The following is a 19598-nucleotide window of genomic DNA, read 5'->3' on the forward strand; positions in this document are numbered from 1 at the left end:
TCTTGCCTATTTCCATATGTACAAGGTTGCGGAAGAATTCCAACAATGGATTGATGACTAGGCAAAGAAATCCCAGCTGCATCTGTAAAGAGAGAAGGAAGAAAGTTCCTTCAGGAAGACAAATAAACCAGAGTTGCGGGATTATTTTAAATTCAATAAAATTTCATTCAATTATAGGAAATATTTCATCTTACAACTATTTACAGGAAGAAAATTTGAGCATCAAGACAAACAAACCGCTGCAAGAAGATAAATATTAAATTTCCAGTCTAGAAGCACCCTTCCTTCTGAAAGAGAGTGGATCTGAGTAGGTATGACCTTTCAAGGTTCCTGTTTGCAACCTTATTGGGGAACTTGGCCTCTGAACACTATCAATTACATTAGGGTGGAGCATAATATCTGGAAATGGACCCCCAACTCCAGACCTCTTCGACAGATTTGGGACTCCATTTCCTTTGAAATTAAAGGGAAATTTTCTTTTATGCCTTCCATTTGTAATGACTCGCCCAGGAATAGGCACCTTTTAAATACGAGGGGATCAATCATATTTAAAACTTGACGCCTTTAAATCTCCCTTGTCTTATTCCCACCAAAAATCTATAAGTAAAGAGTATAAAAGGGTTTTCAAAAATAACTTGAAAGTGAAAAATCATTAATGCCATTACCAGAAGGTGTCAATGTGATGCACACTTTCAACTGTACACATGAAATGACAAAATGAACCCTTGTTGAGAAAAATTTTATATATGCTAAAAGGGTGAAAAGTAAGGTTATAAATTAATTGACACCTGAGGTGTGAATAAAAAAATCCCCTCAAATAGTGTTGGTCAAAACACAAAAGCATATGGAGAAATTAATATCATCATCTGCCAACCAGTAACTTATGATAACAGCAACTTAAGAATGCTTCTGCACTGATTTGCATTCAAAGCCATACTGCTGATTCCCCGGCAAGCATTTGGTCATGAGTTTTAGTAAATAGATGGTACTTGCATTCAGTGAATACATTTCCGAGAAGTATTTTGTATTCAGATGGTATGATGGTTATTTTTTCACACGATAAGCTAAAGAAGTTCCTGGTTCATTCTTGTAAGTTTATATCTGGTTTGCCTTTATTCTGCAAACAGGTTTCATGAACGCAGAATGGTTTGGGATGCCGGTCAATAATAGGAGAAGAGGACAAAATGTTATACTCTGAATGTATGACTTGTTAAAACTGTTCCTGAACTAGACTTTCCACAACCCATCATTACATTGCAATATTTTAGCAAAGATGATAATAAAACTTAACTTGGCTATATCAATCAATCACTAAAAAGTCAAACCCACTTCCATCCAAAGGAAATAAAAGAGTGAGGGGAGCAGAGTGATAAATGAGACATTCAGTTTCCTTTTTCATTCAGAAAATTAATTTCTTCACTTAGCATCTAAAGGTGTGATGTAAATGGCAAAAGATGGTTTCCTCTTTTACAGTGAGTTCAATTGTTCCCAAGTTAGATGGGAAAAGGAAATATGCACAAAATATCTCCATCCCCATGAACTGAGAGCCTTTATAACCATGAGGATAGTTGAGCATATATGAAAGTGGAGTACATGCAACAAAGAGGGATTTCTTAACTTTGAAGCTGTTAGTTTGAGGCCGTTTCCTAACAGAAGCAAATAGGATAAGGACACACCATATTTCTTTTATAGGCACAACATAAACAAGTTCATTGGAAGTCCACTGGTACAGGTGCCCTGTAAATATGCAGATATTAAAGACATTTACGATGGTTTGATAAATAGTGAAAGATCTGTGGGGGGGTCAAGATGATAATTCCGAATTTTTTTACAAGTTACAACAAGGATCAACCTTAAGGATTATGCCCTTAATTGCACACACTTGTCAGATGATTTACCAGGCACATCCAAGATTATCCCTTTGTATGTGCTATTCACTGATGATATTGTGTTGATAGATGAAACAGTAGAAGGGTATTAATGTGAAGCTGGAATTATGGAATACCATGTTTGGAATCAAGAGGTTTCAAGCTAAGTAGAACAAAAGAGAACATAGGAGGTGTGACTTCAGCCTAACCATGATGATTTTACCAGGAACGGTCCAGCCTAACCATATGAGGTGTAACTTCAACCCAACTGAGTTACACGAAGGTTCAGCAGCCAAACCTTATTTGTTTGCATTCAACCATGTTTGATTTAACCAGGCAAATCCAAGATGAGGTCCGTTGGTCTATGCTTTTCACAGATGATATTGTGTTGATAAACAAAAACAGCAAAAGGGGATTAATGCGAAGCTAATTATGGAGATCAAGTTTGGAATCAAGACTCAAGATACAGTTATGTAGAACAACGACAGAATCTGAGGTGTAACATCAACCTATCCATGACAAGTGATGGTAAAGCTTGAGGAGGGGAAACTATCAGTTAATGTGTTAGGACTAGGGACACTAATGTAAGGGGTACACCATAGGGGTAGAGGAGCTGTAGGGTATGAAACCCACGGGACCATGTGGGGAAAAAATCAAAAAACATGGACATGTGGCAAGTACTCTTTGGGGAGCAGCCACTTTCTTGTTGGGGACTTTTAAAAGATATGGCTGAGTGGAAAGCAGGTAGTTAGGATTTGTTTGGGTACATTAGGGGAAAGAGAGGGAATAGGAAAGGGGGGAAACCACATAGTGTGTTTCTGGCAAGCTTGATTGCAGTGAGAGGAGGGTTCTCAGGTGAGTGAACTGGTTTAGGTAGTAGCAGTAGCATTCACATATCAGTGTAAGGGGTTTATATTGCTTTAGATACCTAGGGTCAAGCCATAACAAAAAGGGTAACATGGAATATGATGTTTCCTAACAAACCAAAGTAGGATGTGAAGTGGAGTGCAGCATCAGGAGGTGTTGTGTGACAAACTCATGCCAGTCAGGGTTCAGGGGAGATTTTTACACGGCAGTAGTAAGTTGGCCATGACAAATGGAATGGAATGTTGGCCAGTAGAGAAGAGCAATATATATATATATACAATTATACACACACACACACACAAAGAGAGAGAGAGAGAGAGATTAGTTTAGCAGAGCTGAGGAGGACGTGCGGCAAGACCAGGAGAGATATAGTAAGGAATCATTCTATTAGAACCAAATTTGGAGTTGCTTATTCAAGACAAGCTCTGTGAAAGTCGCTTGAGGTAGTATGGGCATATCCATGTAGAATTATAGATGCATCAATAAGAAATATCCATATTCAATTTGAGAGAACTAAACAAGGTAGAGCCAGGCCTACAATGACTATTGGTAAAATGTAAGGATATGCATATGGTGGGGCTCAATATTAGCATGACTGCAAATAGCCATTTGGAGGAAAAGGACCCAAGTTACCAATCTCCATATAGGGGGATATTCCTAGGATGCTTCTTTGACTATTGCTTTGATTTCTCCCCCCCCCCCCCCCCAAAAAAAAAAAAAAGGAAAGAGAACAAAAGCTTCTTGTCCCATTTTACTTTCTTCAACTCCTTTTATTTCTTCAGTACTTCTAATTATTGTATTTTTGTCATAGTATCTCTTCTGGATCAATCTAGCCAACCCCATTTAATGGGATAAGGTTATGGTTGTTGTTAACATGAATGATTTAACTAGAGACATACAAGATGAGATATGTTTTCATATGCTTTTCACTGATAACATTGTGGTAGTGGATGAGACGAAAGAAGGTTGTAATAGCAAATTGGAGTAACAGAGATATAACTTGGAATTGAAACATTTTTCATAAGTAAACAAAGACGGAGTACACAGTGTGCAACTTAACCACATTATGATGATTAATGAGGCGGTCAATATTGATAGTAAAGAGATATGTCAGTGAATTTCTCAGGATATCTGGGCTATCAAGAATGAAATATAGAAGATGATGTTTACAAAGAATTTAAATAGCAGGGTAAAGTGGAGAGGTGCAAGCAGTTCTGTGTGATGCGCCATATTCATTTAAAACTCGAAAGAAAATTTTTATACAGCTATCGTCCTATAGGCTATAATGCATGATGCAGAATGCTGGCAGTGACAAAGCGGCACATAGATAACTAAGAGTGGTAGAGGGATGATGTTGAGGCAGGTGTGTGGCAAGACTAAGAAGGATGAAGGATGAAGTAAGGAATGACTTTTTTGGAGCTGAGTTGGGAGTAACCTCAATACTTAAGAAGCTAGAGTCTCATTTAAGGAGGGCATGGTCATGTTTGACTGAGGCTTTGGGACACCAGTACAGAGGAGTGATATAATTCAGATTGGAGGATGTAAAAGAGCCAGAGGCAGGCCTAAAATGACCTTAGGAGTTGGAAGTAATGAGGAAAGACATGAATAGTTTGGGCCTTGTCAATTATGGCCTTGAATAGAGATGTTTGAAGAACGACCCATGTTGGCAACCCCATTTAGGTGGGGTTTTCCTGAGTTCCTGTCACTGTCATGCTCTTTTCTTTTTACTATTATTGAGTTACTGTTTTTGCAAGGATCCAAGTAGTCAACCCCAGTTAGTTTGGGAAGGCTGAGTAGTTGAACATCAATAAGCAATAGCTATTAAAAAGGAAAAAGCAGAAAGTACCAGCTATAGAATTTGCAGGAATATGATAGGGCAACTGCAGAAGCTTTCCTTCTTCGGCATCATACTTCAATACTGACAACAATCCATACTCATCTCCAACATACCTGTTTGCGAACAGCAAATATGTTATGCAATCTCTAAAAAGTCTACCTCCATTTCCTACCAGTTGGAACCTGACTAAATGATAATTCACTGAACTATATTAGCCAGTACAATACATGAATTGGGTGCCATAAATCACTGAAAAGGCAGTTATGTTTGAGTCCCAAGGCAACCAAAAAGCAATACACCTGTGCTCCAGATCCCAAACCTGCCGAATCAAGAAACATATTAAACTAATGGTGAACATCTAGCATAATTATCAAGTTGAAAATTGATAGAGGGTCTCTCACTATTTTTTTATTTTGTTTTGTTTGTATTACTTTGATGCTATGTCAATGGTTTGATTGACACTTCTACACAATCTAAAAGCAAACAGAAGATATTTGACATTAAAGGAACTAAACCACTGTTCCACAAGGACATAGATCATTAAATCAAGTACCTGGATATCATTATTGTTAGAGACACCCACTAGAAAACCTTGGTTGTGTAGAAACTGCCAAAAAGTAAATATGGTGTTAAACATAATCCATCTGAAGAGTAGGATGCAAATAGACAAGAACAGAAATATGGATAATAAAGACTTTCAACTATGTAAACAAATCTTCATTAAATACTGTCAGATTTGACCAAGAATTGAGATATCTCAATTTCGCAGGTAACTGAGGTGAACCTTAAGAGAGTTTGAAAATTACCAAGTTTCTACAGGTTTCAAGCAGTCACAACATATTTCAGAAGTTTCATTAGTTTTTATTCATAAATACCAAGGTGGGACCAATTTTGACCAAGTTCTGTAATTTTGACAAGTTCATCACATGTCAAATTGTTACTCAAAAATTACCAAGTTCTTGACCTGATTTCGATCAGCTTTGACAAAATTTCAGTCTCTGGCAGGTCAGAACCAAGGTCGGATACCGAAATCTTTATCCTTTCTTATCAACACTTTGGGCAATGGTCATTGCATCAGTATCATCCAACATGGTCCACCATTAACTGAACCAAACTTTTAATAAATTGCTAAAGAATCGTCAAGCTGATAAATTCTAAAAAAAATTCAACTCTGCAGAGATGATAAACTAAATTTTGAATTCACTTAATTTTACTAGTTTAGATTTAGGTTTCCAAAATTCACAACATCATTCTAACATAACTAGAAAGCAAAGGAAATAGGCATGTGCTTTGCAGGCTTAGCACATCAGATGCAATCTAGAAATTTTGATACTGCTAAAAAGTTAAGTCAATATTATCATAGAACCATTAAAGAATTTCATATACAAAGAACGTTAGGAAGGTCCCAAAATAATTTTGCCCACTTAAACTAACAAACCTCTAAATGTTTATAGGACAATTGCTTTGGTGACACGAGAAGGCCTTCTATGTTATCACCACCAATAATTTTTATCCTCCCATCCCTGCAAATAAGTACAAAAAGAACAAGAAAACCAATGGCGAAAAGTAATTAGTGCTTCAATCATAGACCAGCAAAATAACATGTAGGGCCAGATGTTGCCCTTATGGTATTGCAGCAACTATTAAACTACATCGTCTTGCATAATAATGCTTTCAAGATTTATCAAATTCATCACTGAAAAAAAGGAAAGGGGAGGGGGGAGGGAAGAGAAGGCTATCGAATTAACTTGACTTCTTGGCAATGCCTTGATAACCATGATTACCACTGAAATATCCTTACATCACAAGATATTCTTTCATTAGACACCATTTTCATGAAGAACAAGCAACACAATAAACCAATCAAATGGTGGGGATGATCTTACAAAAGGGTAAATGGAGCTTTACAATTATTAAAAAATAATTGTGATTATTCTTCCAAATTACTATTTTCTTAATCCAAAGCCAGATAGGCTCAACATCACACAAGTAGAATTTTATAGGCTCTTGCCATCTAATCTAGGGATGAAGCGACATGACCAAGTACACCTGATGTTTTTGGTTTAAGTTGCTATAGTCGCTTAAGAAGCATGTCATACTCCTCATGGGAAACAGTGGAACTAGTAGACTGTCCACTAGATGCAGTGGTAGTTGAGTTGTCAGTGGATTCACAAGTGTTCTAAGTAAATCCCATGTTAGCCAATTGGTTTACCATTCTTTGCCCAACATCAGTCAATTGTATGATTAGGCTTTCCACAAAGGGTGCACTGGGAAGCAGACTCACCAAGCTGCTTTCTACCACACCCAACAGAGCAATGACCACGGCCTCTAGATCCAATCGAGAGGATTTTTCACGACCAGCCACAAAAGCAGAGTTCCCCTTAGGGATAGTAGTTGAGGATTTGGAAAAGATAGGGACCAGCAGATCCAATCGAGAGAAGATTTCATTGAGTGAGGGCACCAGGAAACTCAGTCCATTAAGCAATTGATTTTTAACTGTCTGATAATCAGGATGAAGTCCAGAAAAATTTAGCAACACGAACTAAGTCCATTGGTCATTTAATTTGGTCAGTGGTGATGGTTGGTAAACCTATAGTTCCTCACAATAGCCTTTATAAGTATTGAAATAATCATTCAGAGATTTGTCCTTGAGAAAATTGAAAAATCCTTTCATACAATTCATAGGTATGAAAGATGTTCTTAGAATCATGAGCAAATTTAAGGTCAGGCTTCTTTGATTTAGAATCCTTAAGGTCAGATGTATGTGGACCTTCCTTGACATACTTAAGTTTGCCCTTGGCCTGGATATAGGCCTCAACAACCTGAGCCCATAACAGATAGTTAGAGATACCACTTAGCTTAATTTTGGTGATCCGTAGTCATGGAGTATCAGCAGGTTTAGGCTTAGCCATAATAAACAAGGGTTATTCTAGCAGTACAAATCAACAGCAACACAAGGCACTGCATAACCAGCAGGAAACAACTACAGGGCTGATCTGACAAAGTATTTAAAAAGAACAAAGACAACCAAGGGACTAAAAGCAGAACATGTCAACTGTAGTGTAGTACCAGCACTGGAAGGACTGTAGTGGCAGCCAAAAAATATACCTAGGTATTGCAGAACTTCAGAACCGACAAGGGACTTTTTACACAGGTAAGGTACAAGCAGTAGCCTTCATAAATTAGACCTAAAAAACAGCAACAAGTCTTGCCAAAAAAAGAGAACAGCACATCACTCACACAGGGACTGTACTACGACAACAACAACAATAAGCCTTGCCCAACTAAATGGGGTCGGCTACATGTATTCTTGCCTTCCAATCAGTTTTGTTTGGCCTAATCAGTTTTGTTTGAGGCCATGCTAGATACAAGGCCTAAGCTATGCATATCCTTTCTCACCACTTCTCTTAAGGTTATCTTAAGTCTACCCTTAGCTCTTCTAGTCCCTTCAATCTAGATTATATCACTTCTCCATACAAAGGCATTTATACATCTCCGTTGAACGTGGCCATGCCACCTCAAACGACTTTCTCAAAGTTTATCACTTATGGGAGCAACTCTCAAACCAATTATAATATGATCATTCCTTATCTTATCCTTCCTAGTTTTGCCATCCATCCATCTTAGCATCCTCATTTCTGCTACACTGAGTTTATGTATATGATTCTTTTTAACGGCTCAACACTCTGCACTGTACATCATAGCTGGTCAAACAACAGTCCTATAAAATTTTCCTCTAAGATTTAATGGAATACGTCAATCACACAAGACCCCGAACGCACCTCTCCACTTCATCCACCCTATTTTATTTCTTTGGAAAACATCATCCTCTATATCACCTCTTTTATTTATGATTGAACCTAGGTACCTAAAACAATCACTCTAAGGAATCTATTTATCGGCAAGTATCACCACCTCATCATCTGCCCGATCATGATTAAAGTTACAAACTAGATATTCTGTCTTTGTTCTACTTAGTTTAAAACTTCTTGATTCCAAAGTTGCTCTCCATGATACTAATTTGATATTAATTCCCAATTGAGTCTCATCAATCAACACAATGTTATCAGCAAAAAACATACACCAGGGGCCCTCATCTTGAATGTCTTTGGTTAATTCATCCATTACAAGTGCAAATAGATATTGGCTTAAAGTTGATCCTTGATGTAGTCCGACTGTAATTGGGAATTCATTACTTTGTCCCCCCACTATTCTTACACTTGTCACCGAACCATCATACATATCCTTAAATATGTCTACACATTTACTTGCAACACTTATTTTCTCTAGTACTTGCAAATTAACACTCTAGGAACTTTATCATAAGTTTTTTTCAAGGTCAATGAATACCATCCAGGGGTAGCAGGGTCATGTCCTGAATTTGCATTCAATCAGTGAAGGTAGATAATAAAGGAGGTTATCTCAGTAGAAGAACCGATGCCCAGAAATCATTGCAGGGGGGTAACCAACTGTAGTTTGTCTTTGCATCAAATGGTCCCTGGGAGCAGCAGATAAACCCTAGATCTGTTGCTGCATTAGCTGGCTGAAACATGTAGAAGTGGAGGCTTCAAATAGTCCTCAAAAATATACTCCGTTGCAGGTGGATAAGTACTAATCAGATTGGCAAATAAAAAGGTTGATCCCTTTATATCAAAATGGTCTGATTAGGCATTACTCAGTAGGTAATAGGGTAGGGAAGAAAGGGGGAAAAAAGACGCTCTCAAAACTAAAGTTTTAGAAACCAAGACAGGATCAGATTGAAGGCTCTGATGCCATGTAACAGTTCCTGCAACATAGAAGTTCAGAACAAGAGCTCGCATCTCTCTGACTCTCCCCTATTAACTTTATTTATAATCTAATCCTATCTCAGTTCAGGAGAACTTTATTAAACTGGGTTACAATAAAAAGGAAAAGTACATATTGCATAGGATATCCCAAATCTACAAAACCCTAGGAAGATTACTTCTCAACTGAGCAACAAGAAAAATACAAAGTAACAAGAAGAATAGAAAGTGACCATATATTATACTAGGCAATCCCACACCTCAGTTGACCAAGATTTTATGGAGATCTTGGCCAACTAAGATAGCCTCATCAACAGAATTCATTAAATTGTAGGATGTTTCTGACCATTTTTAATTTGACTAGATGCATACAAATATAATAAATAGTGTAACACTTGATCTCAACAAGACCCCTTCTTTGTACATAAATCATCTGAAGCATGCAGAATGTTGAGACCATTAAGAAATGGACCATTATCCGGAAACTGGTCCATTTTTCCAAAAAAAAGATTGACTTCAATGTTTAATAGTAAAAAGACAAAGTCTTGTCTACTATCCAGGAAGAAAATAAATATACAATGGCATTGCAAATACCCTAGTATAGTAATTGAAGCCCAGAAGGAAGCACATCTGAACAGCTACTTAGACATGGCAAAATATAAGGCCAGAAAATTATTTCAAGTTCCACAGCTAGACCCATGTTTGGCAATCATATGGGCCCACAAGCCTGCCACATCTTCTTTACCAAAATATGATGAATCGAACGACCAATCTGGTTCAACACGGATCTTATCCAGGTTTTGTGACTGCCAACTAAAGTGCCATTAACTAATCCAATAAAGAATTAAGAACCAGCATTTAACTTACAGTGTTCCAATGGCTAAGAGTCTTTGTATCGGATCAAAAGCAAGAATTGATGCCGTTGATGGGATGCCATAGTGAACAACAATGCGGGGATCCAGGTCCTTTGATGCCACACTTCCATGTTCCACATTACTCTGGGTTAAAGAATAAATTTAAATTCAATTGGCAAAAGGAGTATATCATATGCAAGTGCACACAAGAAAAAGAACTATATTTTGCCATCAACCTAAAGAAGGCAGCAAGAGAATATTAAGTAAATAGCTCACAAAGGACTTTAAGAACATGCAATTATTAATCTCAAAACTTATATAATTCAAAAAATAAAAATAAAAAGCACACCCATGATCTTACCCTCCCCTCCCCTCCCCTCACCCCTCCCCTCACCCCTCCCCCAAAAGCAAAAAGAAATAAAAAAATAAAAGAAGTACAAGTTAAAAGCTGACAAAAGTTACTGGGAGCAAGGAAGCAAAGTAGCAAACAGGAAAAGTATAAATAAAGGCAACTAATTCACATGAGTCGTGTCCATGTGGATGAACAGGAGGTAATGCTCTTAATGATGAAACGGCAGGTTAGACGATGATAGACAGAAAATTACTTCGTTGCAGAAACCTTTTTGCCCACATATGATGCCTTATCTGAAACCATCCAGATGGGATTTTGTCTTCCAACACTCATTATCAGAGAAATGTCAGATTACAACTACAATTTAAGAAAAGGAATTCTCCTGATCCAATCTAACCCTAGTGACGCAGCAATTCAGCCTCACCCTGGAAGCCCAGGCTTTTCAAAAAGCCTATCAGTGATCAGCTGGTTCACTTTAGATATGGGCCAAACCTAACACCAAGTGCTTTCAGATGTGAGATATCCTAGGTATACCCATTTTCTGATATCAGCAAAACTAGTACAGCCAAACAGTGTGGTTTATTGAAGAAAATTAAAATAATTATGCAAGAAATTAATAACCTGAGACATGAAACTAATCGGTCACAGTATGAAATTATGGGAGCAAGTTACTGAAAATCACCTGGGACAAGAAACTACTAATACAGAAAACCACATTTGATTTTTACATACAGAAAGATCCATGGTAGAAGCTACTTACTTACATTGGAGACTCATGGGATGATTTATGGATTGCAAGAAGGATCTCCATATGATCTTTGTTGACCTAGAGAAAGCTTGTGATAGAAGTCCCTAGAGAGTTAACCTAGCAAGTACTAGAGAAGGTAAGTGTTTTAAGTGAATATTTAAGCCATAGTTAAAGAAATATATAATGGTGCGTTGACTACTTTAAGAATTGTTGCCCGGGGGGGTGTCAAGATAGAGAATTGTCTATTACAATTGAATTACACCAAGGATCAAATTTAAGACCATATTTGTTTGTGTCAGTCTTAGATGATTTAACCATAGGCATATAATATCAAGTTCCTTTTTGTATGTCTTTTTCTTGATGTTTTGGTGGATGAGACAATAGTTGGCATTAATGCCAAAATGGAATTATGGAGATCAACCATAGAATCAGTAGATTTTAAGTCAAGTATGATGAGAACAAAGTATATAGTGCATTACTTTAGTTGCACAAGGACAAACAATGAGGTGGTGAAAATTGATGAAAGGAAGAAGTGAAGAACCCAAAAAAGTGATTCTTGTAAGGATTGGGCTCAATCATAAATAAAGATGGTGGTAAAGAGAATGGTGTTTCACAAAATATTAAAAATAGGCAAAGTGAAGATTTACGTATGGAGTCTTATGTGATCAATATATCCATATCGAGGGAAAAAGAAAAAAAACAAAAGGAAAATTTTATAGGACAATTGTATGATTGGCTATGATATATGGTGCAAAATGTTGGGCAGTAAAGAAGCATCACATAGATAATTCAGTGTATCAGATGGCAAAGCTAGGAAAGAAAAAGTAACAATGACCATATCAGAGCTAATTTGGAAGTAGCTCCAGTAAATTGTAAGCTACAAGAAAGAGTTTGAGGTTGCATGGCCATGTTCAATGGAGGCCCCTGAATACCCAATATGGAGGAAATATTTGATTCAGATTGAAAGAACTAAAAAGAGCCAGGGCTAGACCTAAAATGAACTTAGGAGAAGTGGTCAGGAAAGACATGCATAGCTTAGGCCTTATATCAAGTATGACTTAGAATCATGGTACAAAGTTTCGGTAAAATTTCACCAGGAACCGAAACGAAAAGGCCGCCGATACTATTTGTACAATAAATCGCCAATAATCCAATTTATCATGATAAATTCAACGAAATATTGCCCTTTAGAAGGAAATTCCGCCCATTTTTGGGTGACTGTTGCTTTAATTTTTCAGGCATTTCCAAGGCTTCTCTCTCCTGCCTTCATGTTCTATCTCGCTTTGATCTTCAACATCTACCAGTAGATCTTGCTTCATTCCTGCCGGCAATAGCGGTGTGCGTCAATAAGCAGGTTTCACACAGATCTTGGAGTTTTTTCATCTCAAAGGTAATCATTGTTCTCCAAACTGATTTTTTACAAATGCATGTCATAACGATGTTAGATGGTTATGAAATTAAAGTATGTTGAACACCATTGGCTGATCTACAAACTCACGGTGTTCGAATTTCTTTCACAAAGTTTTTTTTTTTTTTTTGGGCGTCAAAAATTGTATTTTCCTACACTAAAAAGGCTTACTTTGTACATGATAAATGTGTTGTATTGTGATGGAAAAAACATATGTAGAACTCTATGAGCTGATCAACGGCCTCACAGAGTTGAAATATTTTTCAACCCAATGAATAATTATTTTATTTTTCAAAAATTATTAAAATATTAATAGAAAATATAAATAATTATGGAAAGATAGGGGAAAATAGGGAAAAGGGTTTTGAAAATTATAGAAAATTATGGAATAGCTACATAAGTGTTTTTTCAAGTGCTGCCCATGTAGTTCCATCGCCGATTTTGGTATGGGCAGCCTATATTTTTGCCTAAAAAATTTTACAAGTTCATTTTATATTTAAAAAAACATTGCTAGCTAGGTACATGATTGTTTCTTTGCGTAGAGAAAATTATTTTGGTGTTGTTCAATGACTTATGCAATCGCTTTAGATGCAACAATTATCACGTCTGATGTGGGGTTAGAGGGGAGTTGGTTCACAGGGTGGACAACAGTGCCAAGGACAGCCATAGCCATAGCCACAAGGAGAGCCACAAAGACACGCAGTAGGAGGGAGTGTTGACCCAGCATGGCAATATTGTGTGGCTACAAATAAACAACAATAGAACACAATATAATTTCTGTAGGAAGAGTTGAACTTAGGTGGCATCAGCAAGTTCAAGGGTCACATCACCAAGAGTTCGAAGGTCCATCCAGATGTACTGAAGGCACTTAGGGAGTTAGAGAAAGCAAAGGGGAAGAAGAAAGAGGATAAGAGGAGAGTGGACAGAGCACCAGATGATGTGGTGTAAGGACCGTTGTCATACAAAGTTGATTCAAATTCTGATTGGGATGTTGATACTGTTGATGTGGGGAGAGATCAAGAGGAGAGGGACTTGAGGCAGGCAGGGAAATGCACTATTAGGAGCAAGACAAGGCCAAAGCTAGAGCTACAAGAGCTAATCACTCTAGGCTGCCGGGGGCTGGAGCATCTGGATCTGGGGGAGGGGTGGTATATTTGGCATGATTAGCAAATTATAGAGTCAAAGGACCACTCACACAGCAGATCCAGCACCATGTGTTTATCCACGCTGCAGAGACCCAATCCTAGAGCAGAATCTTGAAGTTTTCAGGAGAAAGGGAGCCAAACAGCCCAAGACTAGTGCATGGAAAGGTATGGGTAAAAAGGTTAAAAGGGCAATGGCAAGTGGATGCTATACAATTCCATTCTAGCAAACACAGCGTTGGGTCCGTACTACAGGCACATAATTGATACCATTGCAGATGCAGGTCTTGGATATGAGGGTCTCTCCCCCTAAAGAATTGACCACCTTCCTTCAGGAGGAGGAGTTGTAGCAGTACATTGATAGTATGAGACCCTTCTGCGATACATATGGATGCACCATCATGTCTGGTGGATGGACCAGTCCAACGAAAAAGTCCATCATCAAATTTGTGGTGTACTATAAAAGGAGGATAGTTTTCTTGAGATTTGTGGGTGCTACTAATCACAAAAAGACCACAGAAATATATTTAGTCTCCTACATGATACAGGATGTGATGGATGGAAGAAGAATGTGGTGCAGATTGTAGCTAACAATGGCTCCAACTTTAAGAAGACAAGTGAGGTGTTGATGAGTTCACCCGCCTATCATCTTTTTTTGACACCCTGTGCAGCTTATTGTGTCGACCTCACGTTGAAGGACATTGGGAAGATCAGCATTGTCCAGACCACAGTGGAAAGAGCTAGACAAGTAACAAATTTCATCTACAATCATAACACTACTCTAGACCTGATGAGGTGATCACATAAAGGTGAGTTGTTGTGACCCAGTCCCACAAGATTCACAATGAATTTTGTTGCCTGGAGTAGTATGCAGGAGAAGAAGTCGGGCCTCAAATCCATGTTTGCCTTTCATGACTGCTTTGATCGAGTTGGATCCAAGTAAGATAATTATCTACTATTTCATTTTACAAATTATTATACTATGACTATCTACTATCTACTATCTACTAACTTAATGTGTTGTAATAATTTAGTATGAACAGTGGGCGCAAGGCACAGAGCACAGAGCACAATATCATCTGATGACTTCTGGAGAAATGTGACTGTTGTGTTGCAAACCTTAGAGCCCATCATCAAGGTCTTGTGTATGTGGACTCCTCCTTGAGGGGATCCACTAAGCCCCACTTGTATGCAACCTTAAAGCTTATGAAGGTTGCCATACAAAGAGCAAACCCCAAAGGGCACCGGGCTTTCTTGAATATTGTGCATGAACGATGGACTACTCATTTGATGCATCCGCTACATTAGGCCGTTGACTTGTCAGTATTGGAAATTCATTCAATCCTAACTCTAACTGTGAGTTTTTGTACAGCTATTATCTCAACCCCAAATATTATCACCACCACCACTGCAACACCTTCCTTGACCCTATTCTCACTTCCCCCAAATCGGAGTTCTCTTGGCGTACGAAGATGACCGCTACAGAGCTGCAGTTCAGGACTATCTGAACAACTATAAGTATGGAATTACAACGGTCAAGTATGTAGAATGGTTTGGTGAGAGGATGCTTGCCACTATGGGTATAAAGTCAAAGACTCCGGAGGAGATGGATCCACCTAGGCACAATACTTGGTATTGAGATATGAGATGATTAGATAGTCCTATGTACTTGCCTACACTTGTATACTCTTGTTGTATCTTGTATCTGTACGCCTGAGTTCACTGGCTGTATACTCGTATAATGAATTCTAGACTTTAGTAATTCTCTTCTTTCTTGAAAGTCAATGAAGATATTTGTGTTCTCTTGCATCTTTGCATGTTTACATTGGTTTAAACTCATATTCCAGACTTCCAGTTTGGCCTACATACAATCGGGCATGTGCCAATCAAAAACATCACTTTAGGTGATGTTTTAAGCCAAAATAGCATTTAGTGTGTTTACTGGCCTCAAATTAGGCTAGATAACAAAAACTAGGCCAAAATGGCCTTAAACACCCCTCGAAACTTTTGGGGGGGGGGGGAATTTCACCCGAAGCCTTGCGAAATGTCGACAAACATCTCGGGTATCACTGGTTTCACCAGCAAGCGAAACCCCAAATGTTAGTCACATTTCACACCTTGCTTAGAATAGAGCTAATTAGAGAGCAAGGAACCTTATGCTTACCCCATTTAATTGATATAAAACTAAGTATATGTTGTTAAAATTGAAGGTAAAAATATTCTGCAAGATTTGGGAAGAACATGACTCAAAGTCTGATGGAGACATGGAAGAAGAGCAAAAAGTGAATGAAGATGAGAATGTTCTAGATGATTATGGTCAAAGGTGCTACACAAGTGGTTCATTGAAGCAATAAGAACTATGAGAACAACTCCCACTTGCTACTGATTTACTAGATGATGATTATAGTATTTGGAAATCTGGATATGGATATTCTGTTATATATGGGATTTGGAATTTAGACTTTGGATATACGTGGGGTTGTTTGCTTAAATATTCAGAACTTTATGTTTGGATAATTGGTTATATATTTTGTTTCATTTTCTTCTTCTACTTCTTTTATTTTCATGATACTTGTTAATTGTTTCACTGGTGCACTGAATATGAGGGTTTCTAATTCAATTTATAGGCTGTTTCCTAGGTCTTAATTTTTTATTTCCTATTTCCTAACACTAGACAATGGCAGATGAGGATATCGCTCAGCAACACGTAGTCCCGATAGGCGTAAGAAGACAAAGGACAATGTGTAATTACTATGGTAGAGTCATCCAAGGAGGTAAAACAGGGTTCAAGCAACACTTGGTTGGAGTTTATGCAGATACACCCAAGTGCCACCAAGTCCCTCCTAGGTGCAGGAAGCTATTTGCTAAAAACCCATATCAAATTCAGTTGGCCAAAGCTCAACGATGTAGAGGAACCGCAAGACCTGGTAGAGCTGGTGGAGGAGGTAAAGCTGTAGGGGCTGTGCTGGTGGAGGAGGTGGAGCTGCAGTTGGTGCTAGTGCTGGTGACATCTAATGAAGGTACATTATTTTGCTTATGCATCATTCTCTTAGTCCTATTTTACTAATATCTTGATTACTGAATTCAATAGTAAATGATATAGGATACTTGTAATTTATTTAGGACCTAGTTAAGTACCATGTGTGGTTTGTGGTATATTGTATAACTTATGGTAACCTAATGTTAGTTCTTCTATTATATAAGATATATTTATGATGCACTAGATGTACGGGATGTACACTAAAAATGTCATTTAAAATGCCTTAAACACCTCGGTGGGCATCTCGTCACCTCACCACCTCGTCACTGTGACAACTATGGAGCCACAGAGTAGTAAGACAGTGGGGGAGAGGCTGGGGGTATCACAGGGGATAGGGGAAGTGTTCTAGGTACTGGCAGGAGTGGGGGAGAGGGGAATAGGGGCTGCAATGGAGGGTTTGGGGTTCCCTAGGCGCACAAGAGAGAGAAAGGGGTGGAGAGGGGCTGTGATGAGGCTCAAGGAGGGGAAAGGGGCTGGGGCTTGCTGGTACTTACTTGATTCTGCTGTGAAGATGGAAGGTGCTGGTTCTTGATACTTTACTGCTGCAATTGAAGGCAAGAATGTCTGAAAATCCGCCATGGCCCTCCCTTAAAGGCCACAACCTAATTTTCCACGAGAGATCTCAATTCTTTATTCAATTGCAGACTGAATTTTACAATTATAGAAGGGCTTATTTATAGCCTTACATCAAAAAGAAAGAATCCAACTCTAATTGAGAGACTCTAATTAGACTCAACTAAGACTTTAGAAACTGACTCAACTAGGGTTTCCTTCATAAGTTAGGATACCCTTTAGAATTAGATAACAACCACATAAGTTTAAAGAACTATTTCTTCAATTAAAAGACCTAATTATCCATAAAAGTCTTACTTTAAAGTAAGACTCCTTAAGACTCAAGAAAACTGGACTCTGAAAATCAAACGAAGACTTCTAAACAAAACTGGACTCTGAAAATCAAATTAAATTCCAGCAACCAGTTATTGCTGAAATTGACCAAAATACCTCTTTTTAGGGTTCAGCCAGCCCTAGATGCGCCACCTTGGAGTGGCCTTGGGGGCCACCCCAGGGTTGGCCAGGGTGTGAACACTTGTTCACATCACTAAAACATTTTAGTATAACCTTTCTTAACCCTAATAGACACTCGACCTAACCCTGACTCCAAGATTACCTAGAATCTTAAAAACCCTAATATTCAACCCTAGATTCAGTAATTCAATTCTGAAGTTAAATTACAGCAAGGTATCGGACTTGGTTCACTAAACTCTAGCCATACCAAACCCTAATCCTTTCCCAACCCTAAACCCTTCAATCAGCTGAATTTCTTCAACCGTAGGGTATTTTCCCTGATTGACTGCTGATTCTCTGGAAGAGGATCCTAAGGATGGACCTAGATCTAGGGCTTTGAATCAATCTATTGAAACCTAGATCCTGGTTCACATCACCCCCCATCCCCCATCTCTTTTCCCCCCTTCAAATTCTATTTGATTTCCCTGATACGTTCAATCCCTTCTCAGCCCTAAAATAAAGAAATCCAAGAACTCACCAACTAGCCATCACAATCACCACAAATTAAAACCAAAGACACCCCCCCCCCCCCATAGCCATTAGCCTCAATCAAAACCACAACAGTTACTCCTCAGCCAATCTCTTGGTCTGGAAGTTCTTGATTTGAAACTCTAAAACAAGCACCACGAAATAGAGAATAGAAAAAGAAATAAAACAAACACACAAAGATTTAACATGGTTCACACACCAATGCAGTGCTAAAAGAAAGAACTTTTTCACTATGTGGAAGAAGTACATAAGGAGATCTCACAACCAATTGCTAAGAAATGGCATTACAAGAACTCTCACCCAAAACCCTAACCGAAAATCCCAAATCTCTCAATAATGTTGTAGGCGAACATAAGATATACATAGACTCCAATCAGGTAACGGGTCGAACCATCGGGGTGAGTCGTATCATACCAAAGGGGCACCCCCTCCATAGACCAAGATCAATGGTGGGCTCCGCTTCGACCACAGATCTCCAAAAACAGGTCATTCAGGACCCACCAAAATATGTTGGTGTGGGGGGGGGGGGGGGGGGGGGGGGGGGGGGGGGGGGGGGGGGGGGGGGGGGGGGGGGGGGGGGGGGGGGGGGGGGGGGGGGGGGGGGGGGGGGGGGGGGGGGGGGGGGGGGGGGGGGGGGGGGGGGGGGGGGGGGGGGGGGGGGGGGGGGGGGGGGGGGGGGGGGGGGGGGGGGGGGGGGGGGGGGGGGGGGGGGGGGGGGGGAGGGGGGGGGGGGGGGGGGGGGGGGGGGGGGGGGGGGGGGGGGGGGGGGGCCCGTACATCTTCAAAATCGGGTACAAGAATTCAAGTCACAACATAACACTTTTCAAGCATCAAAAGCAAGATTTCCATATCAATTTTTAACCATTAGAACTCAAAAAAACTTGATAAGCACCTCCTAGGTGATATACCCAAGTCCAATCCTAGTTTTAAAGATCCCAAAAGCCCCCAAACTCATCTCCCAAATAAATAAAAAATCCCTACTTTGACCACATCTTTGAAACCCCTAAAAACCTAACATAAATGCCCTAAAACCAGACCTAACCACCCCACACAAGATAAATGGGATTTTCCACATAAACCTTCCACATCCATCACTTCAGCAATAATCCTGTCATAGTCCATATCTCAAGAATACACCCATAGC

At 39.1% G+C, this 19598-nt stretch overlaps 1 protein-coding gene across 1 annotated transcript in view; it reads right to left on the reverse strand.

The window, feature by feature from the left end:
* The window catches only part of LOC149008279 (transducin family protein / WD-40 repeat family protein), a 69662-nt gene that overhangs the window by 40717 nt on the left and 9347 nt on the right, over window positions 1-19598 (reverse strand). Inside the window, exons 2-7 of the mRNA XM_089167503.1 lie at window positions 10224-10354; window positions 6011-6095; window positions 5126-5179; window positions 4800-4891; window positions 4582-4685; window positions 7-82 (exon numbers count right to left, since the gene is read on the reverse strand). Coding sequence (XP_089023629.1) covers window positions 7-82; window positions 4582-4685; window positions 4800-4891; window positions 5126-5179; window positions 6011-6095; window positions 10224-10354 — 542 coding nt within the window. The remainder of the gene's footprint in view (window positions 1-6; window positions 83-4581; window positions 4686-4799; window positions 4892-5125; window positions 5180-6010; window positions 6096-10223; window positions 10355-19598) is intronic.

The sequence above is a fragment of the Hakea prostrata genome, chromosome 8 (assembly GCF_041222555.1).
Source record: "Hakea prostrata isolate BN-2017 chromosome 8, UWA_Hpros_2, whole genome shotgun sequence".
In the NCBI taxonomy this organism is placed as follows: domain Eukaryota; kingdom Viridiplantae; phylum Streptophyta; class Magnoliopsida; order Proteales; family Proteaceae; genus Hakea; species Hakea prostrata.